General features: G+C 55.5%; 2 protein-coding genes across 2 annotated transcripts in view; both read left to right on the top strand.

Moving 5' to 3' along the window:
• The window catches only part of CACNA1A (calcium voltage-gated channel subunit alpha1 A), a 140,676-nt gene extending 131,810 nt beyond the window's left edge, over window positions 1-8,866 (top strand). The window contains exons 45-47 of the mRNA XM_026660587.2: window positions 566-761; window positions 2,405-2,652; window positions 8,210-8,866. Coding sequence (XP_026516372.1) covers window positions 566-761; window positions 2,405-2,652; window positions 8,210-8,830 — 1,065 coding nt within the window. The 3' untranslated portion in view covers window positions 8,831-8,866. The remainder of the gene's footprint in view (window positions 1-565; window positions 762-2,404; window positions 2,653-8,209) is intronic.
• Window positions 8,867-13,713: 4,847 nt separating this feature from the next.
• STX10 (syntaxin 10) overlaps window positions 13,714-16,843 on the top strand; it is a 24,913-nt gene continuing 21,783 nt past the window's right edge. Inside the window, exon 1 of the mRNA XM_026660586.2 lies at window positions 13,714-13,862. Coding sequence (XP_026516371.1) covers window positions 13,714-13,862 — 149 coding nt within the window. The remainder of the gene's footprint in view (window positions 13,863-16,843) is intronic.

Genomic DNA, 16,843 nt, shown 5'->3' with positions numbered 1-16,843 from the left:
CAGCGCTTTTAGAAACACATCCAGTCCTGATTTCAAAATTCTCAGGGATGGAGACGCCACCATGACCCTTGGTGAATTCTTCCAGTGGGTAATTACTCTCACCATGAAAAATGGACGCCTTGTTGCCAGTCTGAATTTTCCTAGCTTCAACTTCCAGCCATTGGATCGTGTTAGACCTTCCTCTGCTAGGTCTGGGGGCCTGTCTTAGGGCCCAGTCCTTCAAGGTGCTGAGCTCAGTGGGAACGGAGGGTACTCCACCTCCCTTAGGATGAGGGAGAGCCAGCCGTGCAATGTCATAGGTCCATGGGTGGACAGATGGCTCCACAGACCCTTGGGTGGAAAGACAGATCTATAGACAGTTCCATGCATGACTCTATCGAGGTCTCCGTGGGATAGAGAGTAACGGAGACGTGGGTGGAAGGACAGAGAGATGTCGTTTCAATAGGATTAGTCGGCATTTGTTTGTAACTCCATCCCTGTTACCCCTCCCCCTTCCCGCAGGCTCCCCCGTCCCCCCGCAGCGTCACATAAATCTATGGGTCTGGGTCTGTCATTTCCTTTGCAGACGATCACGGACGCCAGCCCCATGAAGCGCTCTGCCTCCATGCTGGGCCACTCGCGCGCCAAAGGCATCCGGCTGGACGACTACTCCTTGGAGAGGGTCGTCCCCGAGGAGAACCAGCGGCACCACCAGCGGCGGAGGGAGCGGAGCCACCGGGCCTCGGAGCGCTCGCTCAGCCGCTACGCGGACGTGGACACAGGTGGCACGGCTGTTGGGGGGGATGCGCGGTCTGTAGGCTGTGTTGGACCCGCTCTGCTCTTGCCAGGGTGGGAGTCAGACTAGCCCAAGCGCGTGAGCTGGTGCCCTCGAGTGGCCGTGGGCTGCAGAAGCAAAGTCCATGGAGTTACCCAGTGCAGACTGGGTGCGAGTGAGATCAGGAGCCAGATCCTCAGCTGGTGCTGCTGAGAAGGGAAAATCTCCATTTCCCGACACACACACACCCCCCAAGCCAGCCAGTCCTGCCCTATACCCTATTCGCAGCTGCCCTGAGCCAACCAGCCTGGGCTGGCACCCCCTGGAGGGCTTAGGGGAGGCTGGCTGGGAGCTCACTGGCTGGTTGAGAGGCCCAGTTCATTGAAGCACATGGAGACCCTTGGATAGAGAAGGGCTGGCTCATTGGGATAACTATATGGGTTCTTGTTTCTGGCCCGACCAGCACTAGGGAGCAGCCAGAGGTGAAGTAAGCCGGTACGCCCCGGTACCGCATACTGGCAAGCGCTGGTTTGCCGTACCGGGGTGGCTCGGCTTCCCCAAGGGGCAATTTAAAGGGCCTGGGGCTCCCAGCAGGGGCTGGAGCCCCAGGCCCTTTAAATTGCCACCAGAGCCCCACTGCTGGAGCCCTGGGGTAGGGCTGTGGGGCTCTGGGGGCTATTTAAAAAGTCCGGGGCTCCCGCTGCTTCTACCGCCCTGGCCCTTTAAATAGCCGCCGGAGCCCCGCTACCACTACTCCAGGGCTCCAGCGGCTATTTAAAGGGCCAGGGCTCCAGCTGCCTCTGCCGCCCTGGTCCTTTAAATAGCCGCGGGAGCCCCGCCGCTTCCCCAGGGCTCTGGTGGCTATTTACAGAGCCGGAGCGGTAGAAGCAGGGGACCCCCGGGCCCTTTAAATAGCCGCCGGAGCCCCGGGCTGCTGCTGCTACCCCGGTGGGGGGAGGGGGGGGCACTTACCTTACAGGGTGGGCTGGGCCTGGCTCTGACTCCCTCGGCCACGCCCCTTCCAGGGGCCAGAGCTGGCCCCAGCGTACCGGTAAGTCACTGGACTTACTTTCACCCCTGGGAGCGGCAGAAATCTCCCATTCCTGATGGGTTCAGCGCACGCAAGTGCTTCCGCTGCCTTCTGAATAGTCATCCAGGTCCCAGGGGCTTGTCTACACCTAAAACACTGCTGTGTGCTGCCCCCTCCTGTTAACTGCCTGTCCTACTGCGCCCCCGCCCTCCCGCCCCTTTCAGCGGGAAAGTTCCAAACCTTTTGTGCAGTCGCTTTACTGGGGTCAGAGTCTGTGATCTCTGTTACACTGGTGTAAATCCAGAGTAAATACCAGTGAAATCAGATTTTGTTTACATGGGCTGATTCTCCTCTCACTTACACCAGTTATACACCAGGGTCAGCCCATTGACCGCCCTGGAGTCACTTCTGATTTCCAGCCGTATGAGTGAGCCCTAGGTACTGAGCTATCATAGCATTGAGCATGGTGTGAATGTCCAGGTAGTAACAGGCCACCGGACTCTAGTGCCATTGCACGCCACGTGCCATGGGACTGTTGTGTTTCCTGTCCACAGATGCTAATTGGGTTGATGGCAAATGGTTTCCAGGCGCGTAATAATCTCTGCCTCCCCCCACGGCAGGGCTGGGCACGGACCTGAGCATGACCACGCCATCGGGCGACCTACCTCCCAAAGAAAGAGACCAGGAGCGAGGACGACCCAAGGACCGGAAGCATCACCACCATCACCACCATCACCGCCATCACCACCCCTCCTCCGACAAGGAGCGCTACTCGCAGGAGAGACATGAGCACAGCCGGCCCCGCTCCAGAGACAGGCGCTGGTCCAGATCCCCCAGCGAGGGCCGTGAGCACATGCCCCACAGGCAGGTGGGTCTGGCTTTCCACTCCCCGCTTCACCGTTAGGGATGGGCACAGGGGTGGGGAGTGGGGGCGAAGCAGAGCCAGCCCGCAGCTCCCTGCTCCTCGGGGAGCGAGTTCCAGCTGTCCAGCAGGCTGAGCAGAACGGGTTGGAGGCCCGAACCGACCCAGACATCCGTCGCAGGTGCTGATCTGGAGCTTGGGGCAGATCCAGCGAGGGCTCGTGATCTGGGAGCCAGAGTGGAGGAGCTGCTCTGTCTCACTTGCTTAGCAAGACCCCTGGCTGTTCTTGGCCTGTGGATCTAAAAGCCCAAACCTCCCAGGCAGCCACAGACTCGTAGGGCCTAATTCTCAGCTACACCAATGCTCCTTCACACTAGCCACTAGAGGGGGACAATGAGCCACAATTAGCCACACCCTCTGGATGGGGAAGCTCCACCCACACCTCAAAGGGCTGCGCAGATTCAGTTTCCCTGCACAGGCCACCACTTTGTAACCCCGCCTGTGGCAGGGCCGTCAGGGGGGATCAGACCAGTGGCTTCTTCATCTAGAAAGCCGGAGTAAAGGACCAGAGACTGCGGTGGGTGATGTGGCCACTAGAGGGGGACAAAGAGTCGGGGAAGTTATGGGTCTGTCCTGTGGATGGGGGCATCATCGTAAGCGTTTATTGGGGGAACAGGGGCCCAGCCAGACACTGCATCCCCTTGTCCCTGACCAGAGGGGAACCCCACAATATCAGCCCCACTGAAACAGACTGAGTGACTCCCAGATCCAGAGCGCCAGAGGAAGGCCTGGCCCAGAAGGGCTTTCCCCCTTATTCGCCCCCAGCAGCTGATCGACCCAAAGACCCCGCACCTGCTTCTTTAGAGCCAGAAACAAACACTGGTGCTGCCCACCCGCTGCCCCGGGGAGTTCCTGAGGCTGGGGTGAGATGGACAGGAGCGCCAGGGATCCAAGGAAGGAAGGGAGCTCCATGTGCCATTGGAGCAGTGTGGGAAATGGGGAAAGGGCCCAGGGGATGCTGGGAGGATCAGAGCCAGTGTAAGCTCCACTCCTGTCCACACACACACCCCCACTTCCCAAAGGAAGGCGGGGGGACTGCAGGAAGTGGAAAAGCCCCAGTTTTCAGATTTAGGGGCCGGCACTGGGGCCCTCCGCGCTGTCGGGGCAGTTCAGCCACCAGAGGGCGCTCTGAAAAACGCGGGCAATAACCGAGGGTAAAACCATGGGCTGCTCGTCGCAGCTCTGGGCAGGAGTCACAGCTGTGGATTTAAAGGGACCATCAGGTGAAACCGCCAAGGGCCGGAAGTCAGTGGGCCCCATTCTGAGCTCACGTACACACCAGGGTAAATCCACTGAAGTGGGTGGAGTGACTCCAGATTTACACTGGCATAGCCAAGAGCAAACTCTAGCCTCCCACGGCCTCACGCTCGTGCACCATGGGTGTGAAACGCTGTGAGCCGAGCGGGGGGCATTTTCCCTTCCCCTCACCCTCGCTGGAATACCGACATGAGGATCAGAACTGGGCCCCGGTCGTTTACATCAGTCTAACCACACCCCCTCGCCTGACTGACACCGGGGTGAGCGAGAGGGGGATGGGTGAATGGGACGATGTAGAGGCTGCTCAGGGTGGGGGGGGGCTTGATGAGGGGATGCCCTGTCACTCAGACGATGACGAGCGCTTTGAACTCTCTTCAAGCCCTTTATTTCGGTTATTCTCACCACTCACCCACCCCCACCCCCCAAGCCGTTGGTCTTCCCCGCTTGTTTCTCGGGAGCGCCATGCGACGGGTCTTGAGTCACATCTTTATTTCTGTGTCCGTTGTGTTTGGCTCCGCTGTCACGGCAAGGGGCAGGCGCAGGTAAGATGGTTGGTGAGCAGAGACCCAAAAACCGAACCGGGGGCGCCCCCGCCCGCCATCCAGTGTCTGTGGTGTGCGCCCTTTGTTGTTAACGCTGGTGGCCACTGACGCCTCTGGGTTTCCTGACTCTGGAAAGTTTGGAATGAAGCTGCTCCTAAACCGGGCCCACACGCATGGCACACGCACACAGAGCTATGGGCACACGCCTGGCGCACGCACACAGAGCTACGGGCACACGCCTGGCACACGCACACCGAGATACATGCACAAGCCTGGCACATGCACACAGAGCTACGGGCACACGCCTGGCACACGCACACTGAGATACATGCACACACCTGGCACATGCACACAGAGCTATGGGCACACGCCTGGCGCACACACATGGAGCTACGGGCACATGCCTGGTACACACAGAGTTATGGACACAGACCTCACACACACAGAGATACAGGATTGGAACACACATGGCACATGCATAAATATGGGCACCTGTGTGGCACATGCACAGAGCGACAGGCACACACAGGATACATGCTCACGGTCACAGGCACACACCTGACACGCCCTGAGATATGTGCACACAGGTAGCGCACCTGCACCAACACGCATGGCATATATGTACAGCTGGGCACATGCATAGCACATGCAGACATGGATATGGGCACATGTGTGGCACACATCCATCCCCAAAGATACGGGTGCACTCAGGGCACACACATGCAGCCGCATAGCCATGCGGGACACATACATGGCAGACACATAGTTATGGGAACATACATGGCACGTGTAAGTGCGGGTGGATACCCAGCACACAGACAATTCGGACCCATCACATTCTCTGTCTATTCCCCACGCCCCTGTGACAGCACTTAGCACCAGTGGGGCTGCCGTGGGCTGAGGAGAATCAGACCCCAGGCGCCTTGATGGATCAAGGCATCCGGCCTGCTTCTCTTTTCCGATCCACGGCACTTGTATAGAGGCATCTGACTGTAGGGGCTAGCCAGAGGGAGCCTGTTACAGCACTTCCCCGGGGGCTAGCCTGCGTATGAACCATTGTCCCCTACTGGATGATTGGAGCAGCTGAGCTGTGTGTCACAGCCCCTATACTACTGAGGGGGAGTCTCCTTTAGGAGCCTGGCTTTTGGAGCAGGAGGGCCCATGCTCTGCCCTCCCTAGAGCTGAGAAATCTGGAACAACCTCAGAGGAAATCCTGGATCTGCTCCCACTGCAGCACAGCCCCCTTTCCCCCCAGCCTCTGATTGCTCAGAGCTGCCTGTCTCTGTTCACACACGGAACATCACAAAGGAGCTTCACCACCATAGCTTAAGACCGCTCTCCTGGGTCAACGCCTGCTGACCTGATGTAGCATTTCCAGGTAACCTCTCGTTCCAAGCAGAGTGGAGGCCGTGGGGTTCGGGCTAAGTCGCTGTTTTCCTCCCCCATCCTCTTGGTTTGGGGATCCTCTCCAGAGAAATCCTGCTGGAAGCTGTTTCCATCTGTCCAAGGTGCCCTGGCAGATCTGGTGCCCATTGATGTGGGGCTCGTGGGACGTCAGGCACCATATGAGCCCCTGCCAGGTGGATTCCGATAGGTGTAAACCCAGACTGATTTCAGCGGAGTGAGATGGGTCTGAGTCCGCCCTGGTCACACTGAGAATGGACCTGGTCCTGAGGAGGTCAGTGTGAAGCAGACAGAGGTTCTAGTCCTCCTACCCGCTTCCTAGGATGAGAACCAGCCAGGGATCAAATCTTTGAAGAACCAGAGCAGCCCAGAAGTCACATTTTGCCAGCGCTGGAGGGACCATGAACCTCCACAGTCTGGCAAGCTTGGATCTAAACCTAGAGCCTGTGGTTGTCCTGTGGTTCTCCGACTTTGGTGACCACAGCTAGACCTGGGACAACCAACCCAGGGCTTCCCACGTGTTTGCTCCCCATCGCTTTGGCCACGACATCTGCGCAAGTCAGGCTCTTGGGTCCAATCCACTGTTGCAGACAAGCTAATTCTTCCCCCAGCTGAGCTGGATTTCCAGGCTGTTTCTTCTGCTCTTCACACTTCCCCCCGATACACTCGAGGGCAAGGCCCATCAGGCACAGGCCCCCTCCTCCTCTCTCCAGTGCGGACGAGGGCAGCCCATTCCTTAACCAGGATGGAGCTTGCCCCACTGGTCGGAGACAGTTGGAGGGACATGAACTGGATTTGAGCAGGAGACGACTCACCCCGAGCAAGACTGTGGTGGCCTGAGCGGAGCCTTTAAGAGGGCACCAGTGGCTCATCCACCGGACTGTCCTTCTCTCTCGCCTTCTAGAGGGCGTCAGAGAGGCCCGAGCATCAGCAGCGTGGAGGGTCCAGATTCCCAACTTCCCCAAAGGCTGGCAGGATCCGCCCGTGCGAGAGCAGGGGAGGATCTGTGTGGGAAGCACGAAGGGTGGAGAAATTCAGGGCAACTCGGCAGCTGCCCCTTTGACCTTTCTGCTCCTCTGTTGCTCAGCCAACCCTCCACCCCCCCTTTGCCTTGCAGCAGCCAATTGAGCCAGGCCAGTGGGGCAAGAATAGATAATAACAACCTCCACGCTGAGGCCATATCGATACGTACAGTGGTGCAGCTGTGTGCGGGGAGCTGTGTCGGTGCAGCACATCTGGTGCCGACGCTCTGTGCCGACAGGAGAGAGCATAAACCCACCTCGACAAGCGGCAGAAACGCCCCCCTGCCGACAGAGCGCTGTGCACACAAGTGGGGGTGGAATAGGCTGTAGCGTAGACATAGCTTCAGATTCCAGAGGGTGAAGGGGGTATAAAAGATAAAGGCCCTTCTGCTTCAGGGCGTGAGCCAATCACCGACTGACTGACGGGGCCAGCAAAGGATGTCCTCCTGGGGCAGGTTATTCCATTGTCTACTGGCAGGATTACAAAGAGCCGCGCTCCGATTCTGGGTAAGTCACCTCGCTTTCCTGGGGGAAGGAACCCCATCCGTGGACGCTTCCACCCACCAGAGCAGACACCCGCAGTCAAGCAGCTCTCACTAGCGAAGCCCCGAGGCTCACACTGCCTCTCCCAAGGAGGTCAGCTCTGTTCCAAACTTATCCAGACCCAGTGCTCCCCCCTCATCTTTCCTTGCTGGACCCCCCCCCTCTCCCCCCGGTTTCCCCCCCCCCCCGCCCCCCCCCCCCCCGTTTGTTTTTTTTTTCAACTCCAGCTGTTTATTTTCTTTTGAGTTCCTTTTGGTAACACACAATATACCTCATGCTCTGCAGGCCCTGCTGGTTTTCTCTCTTGCTTGCTTGCTGGCTGGCTTTTAACCCTTTCCTCTCTTTCTTTCGAAGTGGGAGTAATTTTTAGAAGTTTTCTGCTACTTTTTAAAAACCCCAAAACTTACAAAAACTCCATTTCTCATTTCTCTTCTCGCTTTTTTCCCCCCTTCTTTCGTTTGGTTTCTCTTTTGGTTTCTTTTCTTCTCCTCCGTTGGTCTCTCGATCCCCCTCTTCCCGTCCTCCCTTCTGTGGCTGTTGCTTTTTCTTCTCCCCCTCCATTATTCCCCCCCTTCTTTGGTTCCTTCACCCTCAAATCCCCTGCCTTCTTTTCTTGTCCTCGTCTCTGTGTCACCTTCCCTGCCCCTCCCAACCCCCCTTCCCTTTCTGTCTCTTCTTGGTTAATTTTCCTTGTATATTTTCTTTTTGATTTCCTTTGTTTCAATTTTCGTGTAGGGTAGTAGTTCCGTAAGTGGCAGTCCAGTCCTTTCAACGTCCGGCACCAGTACCCCAAGGCGAGGACGCCGCCAGCTCCCACAGACCCCTTCTACACCCCGGCCACACGTGTCCTATTCCCCTGTGGTCCGTAAGGTCATCAGTACAGGCCCCCAGCAGCAGCCGCATCACCCCAGCAGGATATCCACCCCCGCGCCGAGACGATACCCCTCGCTCCCTGCCGACCCCCAGGCGGCGGAGTGGCCCGGCAGATCGCCCGCCATAGAGAGACACACGGTCCCACCACGGAACGATTCGCCCCGAGCCTACCGCCACGCCAGCAGCCGGTGGTCGGCGCCCCACGTCTCCGAGCCGCACCCGGGACCCCGTCGTGGCGGTTATTACCGGAGTCCGGACTGCACCGCGCCCCCCAGCGAGGACGCCTTCTCCTACGAGACCACACACATCAGCAGCTCAGGGCGTTCGCCCAGGACTTCCCGGGCGGGTGGCGGCTCTTCACCCTCCAGGCCTGGGCGGCGACTTCCTAACGGATATTACCACTCCCATGGAGCAGCCAAGCCACGCTCGCGCCAAGGACTGCATGAACCCTCTAGCGAAACTGACGAAGATGACTGCTGCTAACCTGGAAGCGGTTTGACACACTCATGCACACTCGCAACACACACACACTGGACAGAGATGACATTATCAGATGCGGGGGGGGGGAGGCAAAGCACACGGAAATCACAACAATCTGCCCTATGGGGAGGTGTCTGGAGAGAGAGTGCTCAAATTGCAGAGGGAAGTAACTTCGGTTGGAGGGGTTTTCTCGGGGTGGGGTGGGGGAGAGGGTTTTGGGGTGGGGGAGGATGAGGGGATCTAGGGACCAGAGCATGTTTATCTTTTACAGATCAAGTTGTGTGTGGTGGTTCGGGGGTGGGGGGTGTGGGGGGGAAAAAACCAACCAGTTCTTCAGAATCTAAAGAAGATTTAAAAATAAACCGGGGGAAGAGACTACAATCCATGCAAGATGCCCTCAGGTAGCCTCTCCCACATGCAGCATCTGTCTGTGGCCTTGAGACAGAAGACGGGTTTTCCTCCGGTGCTTGGCGGGGGGGGGGGGGGGGGGGGGGAAGTGCTTGGATGTGACCCTCCACCCTCAACAAAGAAGTTTTAACAAAAATTCCACACCAGAAACAACAACAGCAACAAATCTCGACAAAAAAAAAATCAGTAAAAAGGAGGGGGGAAAAAGACAGAAGTATTTTTTTCTGAACTTCTATTGATGAGTTTTATCATCTCGACTTACCTGGTTAACTTCAAAACAAGTAAAGTTTGTGGCCTGCCATTTTGAAGGACACGCACGTGCACAACCCCGACACACACACACACACACACACACACAAAGGAGTGCTTGCTGGTTATACCAAACCCTAATTATTACTGCCTGCAGAGATAAATAAACAGAAAACCCCCCCACACACAAAAAAGAGAAATAAATAAATAAAAATAAACAGAAAGAAAAAAGACAAAAATAATAATTGGGGTGGGGGGAGCATTTTTCTTCCAACATTTTGGTCCTGCTTGAAACTAACAAAACAAAAAAACCGAAAACATGTCAAAAGACAAAAAAAGTCCTTTGCTTCGTTTCCTTTTTCCTACTTTGTTTGAGAAAAAAAATTAAAAGGAAAAAAACCCCTGTGGGATTGGGACTGTGAAATATTGCATGAGAAAACTAAAAAAAAAAAAGTTAAAAGAAACAAATGAGAAAAAAACACACACAAAAACCCGAAAAAAAATTAAAAAAAGGAATTTTTGATTGAAATGTTCTTAGTTCTTGGTGTGAAATGCTCTGAGAGTTTGCTCTTTCCCTAGAAAATTCAGTGAAACAGCTCTTCCTCCCCCCGGCTGAAGGGTCCGACTGTGGGGGTGTCGCCTCCAGATTGTTCAGCCACATCTCAGCGTTCAATCTAACAAAAAGGCGCTAGCTGTTGTAGTGAAGAAAATCTATAAAATCTGACCCCTAGTGTGAGACTGAGTCTGCTGAGAGCCTGAACCAATGGCTCAGAGCTGGGAACTGGCCTGCTTATTTCCTAGGTGGTTGACTCCGATACCAACAATGATACTGGAAATGTCAGTAGCGTTAACTCTTTCGCTGCCCATCAAATCCCTGAGTAAAGTTGCAGGAGAATCACGCTGGGACAATCGACACAATATCTTCTTATTGGTATTGCAGGAGCCCAGTGGCCTGGGTGCTGTCCATGATTGGGTAGGTGTATTATGGTAGCACCTAGGAGCCCCAGTCATGGCCCAGAATGCCAGTGTGCTTGGAGCTGTACAAACAGAACAAACAGTTCCTGGTTCCAGTCTTATCTAAGCTACTGTCACCTGCCTTGTGTGGCTTCTGGTTTGGGCGAGGCCTTCAGTGGTACCGTTGGGTTCCCCTTGCCGCATGCGGGGCTCGGCATCCTAAGGTTTGGGAACAGCTGTATAAAGGACAACAGGAACGTTGTGCACAACGATGCTGTGAACTGAGCCCCCAAGGCCGGGCTTCTTACTGCACAGCAATAGCAAGGTGGACAGAAGCTTTTCAAGTACAACTAGCAGATGAGAGTCCTTGGCCTGGGTCCTCCTTTGGTTACTAACTAACCATCCATCCATCCCTCCCTCCACCTCCATGGGGAGCTATCCACCCATCTCTATCTATCCATCACCTACAGATCAATCCACCCATCTCGATCTATCCATCCCTACAGATCTATCCATCCCTCTATATAAATCCATCCCCTACAGATCAATCCACCCATCTCTATCCATCCCCTACAGATCTATCCACCCATCTCTATCTATGCTTCCCCTACAGATCTCTGCACCCATTTCTATCTATCCATCCCCATACAGATCTATCCACCCATCTCTGTCTATCCATCCCCTACAGATCTATCCACCCATCTCTATCTATCCATCACAACACAGATCTATCCATCCATCTCTGTCTATCCATCCCCTACAGATCCCTCTGCCCATGTCTGTCTGTCCATCCCCTACAAATCTATCCACCCATTTCTATCTATCCATCCCCATACAGAACTATCCACCCATATCGATCTCTTCAGCCCCTAAAGCTCTGTCAACCCATCTCTATCTATCCATCCCCTACAGATCTCTCCACCCATCTCCATACATCCATCCCCTTCAGTTCTATCCACCCATCTCTATCCATCCCCATACAGATCTAGCCACACATCACCATTTATCCATCCCCATACAGGTCTCTCCAGCTATCACTATCTATCCATCCCCTACAGATCTCTCCACCCATCTCCATTAATCCCCTACAGATCTCTCCACCCATCTGTATCTATCCATCCCCTACAGATCTATCCACCCATCTCTGTCTATCCATCCCCTACACAGCACTCCACCCATCTCCATCTATCCATCCCTTACAGATCTCTCCACCAATATGCATATATCCATTCCCTACAAATCTATTCATCCATCTTCATCTATCTATCCCCATATTGACCTCTCCAACCATCTCAATCTATACATCCCCATACAGATCTCCTCAATCATCTCTATCTATCCATCCCCTACATATGCCTCCACCCATTTATATCTATTCATTCCCTACAGATCTCTCCAACCATCTCCATCTATCCAAACCCTACAGATCTATCCACCCATCTCTATCTTTCCATACCCTGCAGATCTCTCCACCCATCTCCATCTATCCATCCCCTACAGATCTCTCCACCCACCTCTGTCTACCCATCACAATACAGATCTATCCACTCATCTCTATCTATAAATCCCCTACAGACCTCTTCAGCCATCTCCATCTATACATACCCATACAGATCTATCTACCCATTTCTATCTATCTATTGCCTGACGATCGCTCCTCCAATCTCCATGTATCCATCCCCATACAGATCTATCCAAACATCTCTATCTATCCATCCCCTACAGATCTCTCCAACCATCTCCATCTACCCATCCCCTACAGATCTCATGACCCATCTCTATCTGTCCATCCCCTATAGATCTATCGACCCATCTCCATACATCCATTCCCTTCAGCTCTATCCACCCATCTCTATCTATCCATCCCCTACAGATCGCTTCACCCCTCTCCATCTATCCATCTCCTGAGGATCTCTCCTCCCATCTCCATGTATCCATCCCCATACAGACCTCTCCAACCATCTCTATTAATCCTCTACTGATCTCACCATAAATCTCCATCCATCCATCCCCATACTGATCCCTCCAACCATCTCTATCTATTGATCCCTACAGATCTCTCCCTCCATCTCTATATATTCATCCCCTACAGATCTATCCACCCATATCTATCTATGCATCACCTACAGATCTCTCCACCCATCTCCATCCATCCATCCCCTACAGATCTATCCACCAATCTCTATCTATCCATTTCCTACATATCTGTTCACCCATCTTCAACCATCCATCCCTATTGAGATCTATCTACCCATCTCCATCTATCCATTCCCTGCAGATCTATCCACCGATCTCTATCTATTCATCCCCTACAGAGCTCCCCTTCCATCTCTGTCTATTCATCCCCTATAGATCTATCCACTCATCTCCATCTATCCATCCCCATAGAGATCTATCCAACAATATCTATCTATCCATTTCCTACAGATCTATACACCCATCTCTACCTATCCATCCACTGCAGATCTGTCCACCCATGTCTGTTCTTCCATCCCCTACAGATCTCTCCATCTATCCATCCCCTACAGATCTCTCTACCCATCGACATCTATCCATCCCCTACAGCTCTCTCTGCCTATCTCCATCCATCCATCCATCCCCTACAGACATGTTCACCCATTTCCATTTTTCCATCCCCTACAGATCTCTCCACCCATCTCTATTTATTCATCCCCATACAGATCTATATACCCATCTCTATTTGTCCATCCCAGCCCCATATAGATCTATACATCTATCTCTATACAGCTCTATCCATCCCCTCCCCACACAGATCTATCTGTCTATGGCTCTCTATCAGTATCCATCCATCCCTGTACACACCTCTCTGGTGCTTAAGTCCCCAGTTTAGCAAACCACTCGATCAGATGCTGAACTGCTTTGCCAAGGAGGACCTGACCCTGGGGGTCTCGATTTCTCTGGCTCTCGGAGTTCTGCCCTTGCTCCACCACATGTTCTCGGACTCTGTGCTGGACTTGCTGGCCGGGTTCTCTGGCTTTTGTTCTGCAGCACGTCAGACTGATCCCTTCGAGCTTTAATCTTTATGTGTTCGGCTGGTGTAACTCAGCTGTGACCCCATTGAAGTCAGTTCACATCAGTCTAAACATCCAATCTGGGGGAGGAAGCGCCCCTGAGATTCTGCCCTGGTGGTGGCAGACCTGACGCTTGGAACAGAACAGCCTCATGAGTCACATCAGGAGCTGGACCCTCACCTACCCACCGTGGCAACACCCCCTACGAAACTACGCAGAGTCCACTCAGTCCCGCCTCTCTGGATGGGGTTAAGGGAGGAAGCCCTACAAGGTCCCATCCTGGAGGGCAGCGAGGAGCGAGACAGCGCCAACCCGTCAGCCGGTGGAAATGGACGGAGCTCCACCGAAGAAGCCACTGAAGTTGACCGAATGACGCCCATTCCCACCAGTGGGTGGGCCCACATAAGGGAGCACTGACCGGAGGCTGGGGCATAATTAAGACAGAGCATGAGGTGACCACCATTGATTTAATGTCTCCTGCTGCTTAGTCCCCATTCACCTCCCTTCCCTGGCAGATCTAACTGTGCAGCTGGTTTGCTTAACCCACGGGACAGTGTCCGGCAGTTCCCAGCATGCTAGGTTCTGCCTTGATCTAGCTCATTTGATTTATTTGGGGGTTGGTCCTGCGTTGAGCAGGGGGTTGGACTAGATACCTCCTGAGGTCCCGTCCAACCCTGAGATTCTATGATTCTATGATTGACCCCTGCAGCCTGTAATCGCCAAGGCAGGTGGGTGTCCCCCCAAAACTACAGAGCCCAGCATGCCGTGTGGGGCGCACCCTTCATCTCAAGGTGCAGCATTGCTCCAGGCTGCCGTGCTAAGTCTAAGGGCCGCTGCAACCTACTCTGTGTTGTGCTGGATTTTCAACTAGGTGTCTCTGCTCTGAGCCGTCGAACTAATGCGCGGTGCTGGTGGCTGCGGGGCGGAAGCCACAGGCAGAGCTTTGTGGAGCTGCTCAGAGGAAGGCAGCCAGCCCACCACGCCAGAGTCATTGGCGTAAAGCTGGACTCACCGCTGACTCTAGATCAGGACGCGTCTTTGACCCAGAGACCTTAGTCCATACCCTTAAAGAGCCACGCTCTGGTCTCTCTGACTGCGGGCTCACGGCCCTGTCCCATGAACCTCAGTGGATTTGCACCGGTTTCCATGAGGGGAGAATCCGGCTCCGACGGCTCTGCTCCAGGGTAAGCGACCAGCTCCTGCTCATTGACCCCCGTAAACCAGCCTTGAAACCATGGTCAAGTATCAGGGAAGTGGGGGGGGGGGGCGCTGCTGAATTAGCTCCACGGATTTTATGCCGCGCGTCTCACTGGCGATTTGGAAGGACAAACTCCAAAGGACTCTGCACCAGAGCACCGAAGGGCAGGTTCAGCTGCATTGCAGGCGTGGCTGGGGCATGGGGACGAAGATCCAGCCGGTTATTTAGCCCAGGGACATGTTATGTCGGCTCAGAATTACAAACCTTTCACAGCGCTCGGGAATCTACCGGACTCCAAGCCTGGGTCCAGCTCACCGTCACCCCGGCGCGGGTCCCTTCACCTCCATGGCTTTAAACTCGGCCTCCTCGCAGGCGGCCTAATGACCGGGAAACTGGCGCCACTTTCATGCTGCTGGCGTAAAACACAAAGCGGGGACGGGGTGGGAGCTCCATGATGAGCAGCTCCTGCCGCCACTGAAGTAAAGGGCAAATCTCCTGCTGCTTGACGCCAGCATGCGATGCGAGCGGAGCCGGGCAGCTAACCATCAGCCCTGGGTGGCCAGGACATGCAGCGCTGAGCAGGGCCACGCAGGCGTCTGGGGCTCACCTCGACCAGCAAGCCAGGGCTAAAGCGGCAGCTTGCCTAATCTGGACTGGGGTCTAACATGGGTGTTGCTAATGGGTTAACACGGGGCTGGCTTTTCTGGCCCACACAGCCGGCCTGGTGTTTGGGGTTAGAGCAAAGGGGGGTGGAGTCAGGACTTCTGGATCCTATTCCCAGCTAGTGGGGTCTAGTGGTTAGAGTGGAGCTGGGGTGCCAGGAGCCAGGACTCCTGGGGTCTCTCCCAGCTCTGGGAGGGGAGTGGGGTCTAGTGGTTAGAGTGGAGCTGGGGTGCCAGGAGCCAGGACTCCTGGGGTCTCTCCCCAGCTCTGGGAGGGGCAGGGGGGTTGCTGGAAGCCAGGACTCCTGGCAGCCTCACTGGCCAGCGTTAACCCTTCCCTTCCGGCCAACTTTTTAACTCTGCAGCTCAGTACGTGGGGGGCAGGGGCCCAGTTCCAGCACTGCCATGACAGCAGCTAGCCTGGACCCCCACCTGCAGATTCTGGCCTCGTTTGACGTGGTGGCAGCTCCTCCGGCGGAGCAGCCTGCTAGAGTTGTGCACTGAGGCCAGGGCTGACGGAACGGCAGCGTCACCACCCGCGTGTGAATCCCGGCGCTGCCTCAGGACCTGCTGTTCAACCTTCCTTTATTTGCAGACCCCCTACAAAATGTCAAATGGAGGTGGGACCCCGTGGAAATCTGGGTTTTACTAGGGTTGAAAACCACTGGCCAAGGTACGTATACAGGCCCCACAGCCGGAGTGTCTGAGCACCTCACAGTCGTTATGCTATTTATCCTCACAACCCCGCCCCCACATAAGGCAGGGCAGGGCTACTATCCCCACTGTACAGATGGGGACACTGAGGCACAGAGTGACTGGACCGAGGTCACACAGGGAGTCTGTGGCAGAGCAGGGCATTGACTCCAGGTCCCTTGCTAGTGACCCAACCACTGCGCCAGCCCCCCTCCCTCTTCCTCAACTGCCAGTGGCACAGCGGGGCTGGCACGGCGCCCGCTGCAGGCCAGGTGGCACACGGGGCTCTGGCGGAGCTGGTATCCACGTCTCACCCCGACGGGCGAGTGGGAGGCCGACGGCACCGGGGGGGGGGGTAGTTTGTGCCTAGCTAGGGCATGAGCCATGGGATAGGGATGGACGCCCCCTCCCCCGAACCTTTCCTCCAGGCCACTGACAGCTGAGGTCATGCAGGTCTAGTGCATAAGTGGGGGAGGGGACGAGAACCCAGGAGTCCTGAGATCCTGCTTGCACCACGAGACCCGCCCCCAGCGCTGGGAAGAGAACCCAGGCGTCCTGGCTCCGAGGTCATGGGCGGGGGGGTTGCTAGGCACATTACCGCCGCTGGGTGGCGCTGTCTGCCTAGGTTCGCTCCAGAGACCAGCAGGCAGCTGCGGCTCATCCCCTCCCCCCCCTCCCCCTCTGCCCCCCCCCGCCCAATGAACCCCCCCTCGCCGTTGGGTTGTGGTGGCAGGGCTGGGGGGGCCAGGGCTGGGCTAGCAGGGGCTGCGGGTCGGGAGTGAGGGGCACCGGCAGAGATGGGGGGCAGGGCTGGGCTAGC

The sequence above is a fragment of the Terrapene carolina genome, unplaced genomic scaffold (assembly GCF_002925995.2).
Source record: "Terrapene carolina triunguis isolate 2854851 unplaced genomic scaffold, T_m_triunguis-2.0 Scaffold833, whole genome shotgun sequence".
NCBI classification, from domain to species: domain Eukaryota; kingdom Metazoa; phylum Chordata; order Testudines; family Emydidae; genus Terrapene; species Terrapene triunguis.
Note: the sequence above shows the minus strand (reverse complement) of the source record. Positions and strands in the feature narration are given on the sequence as shown.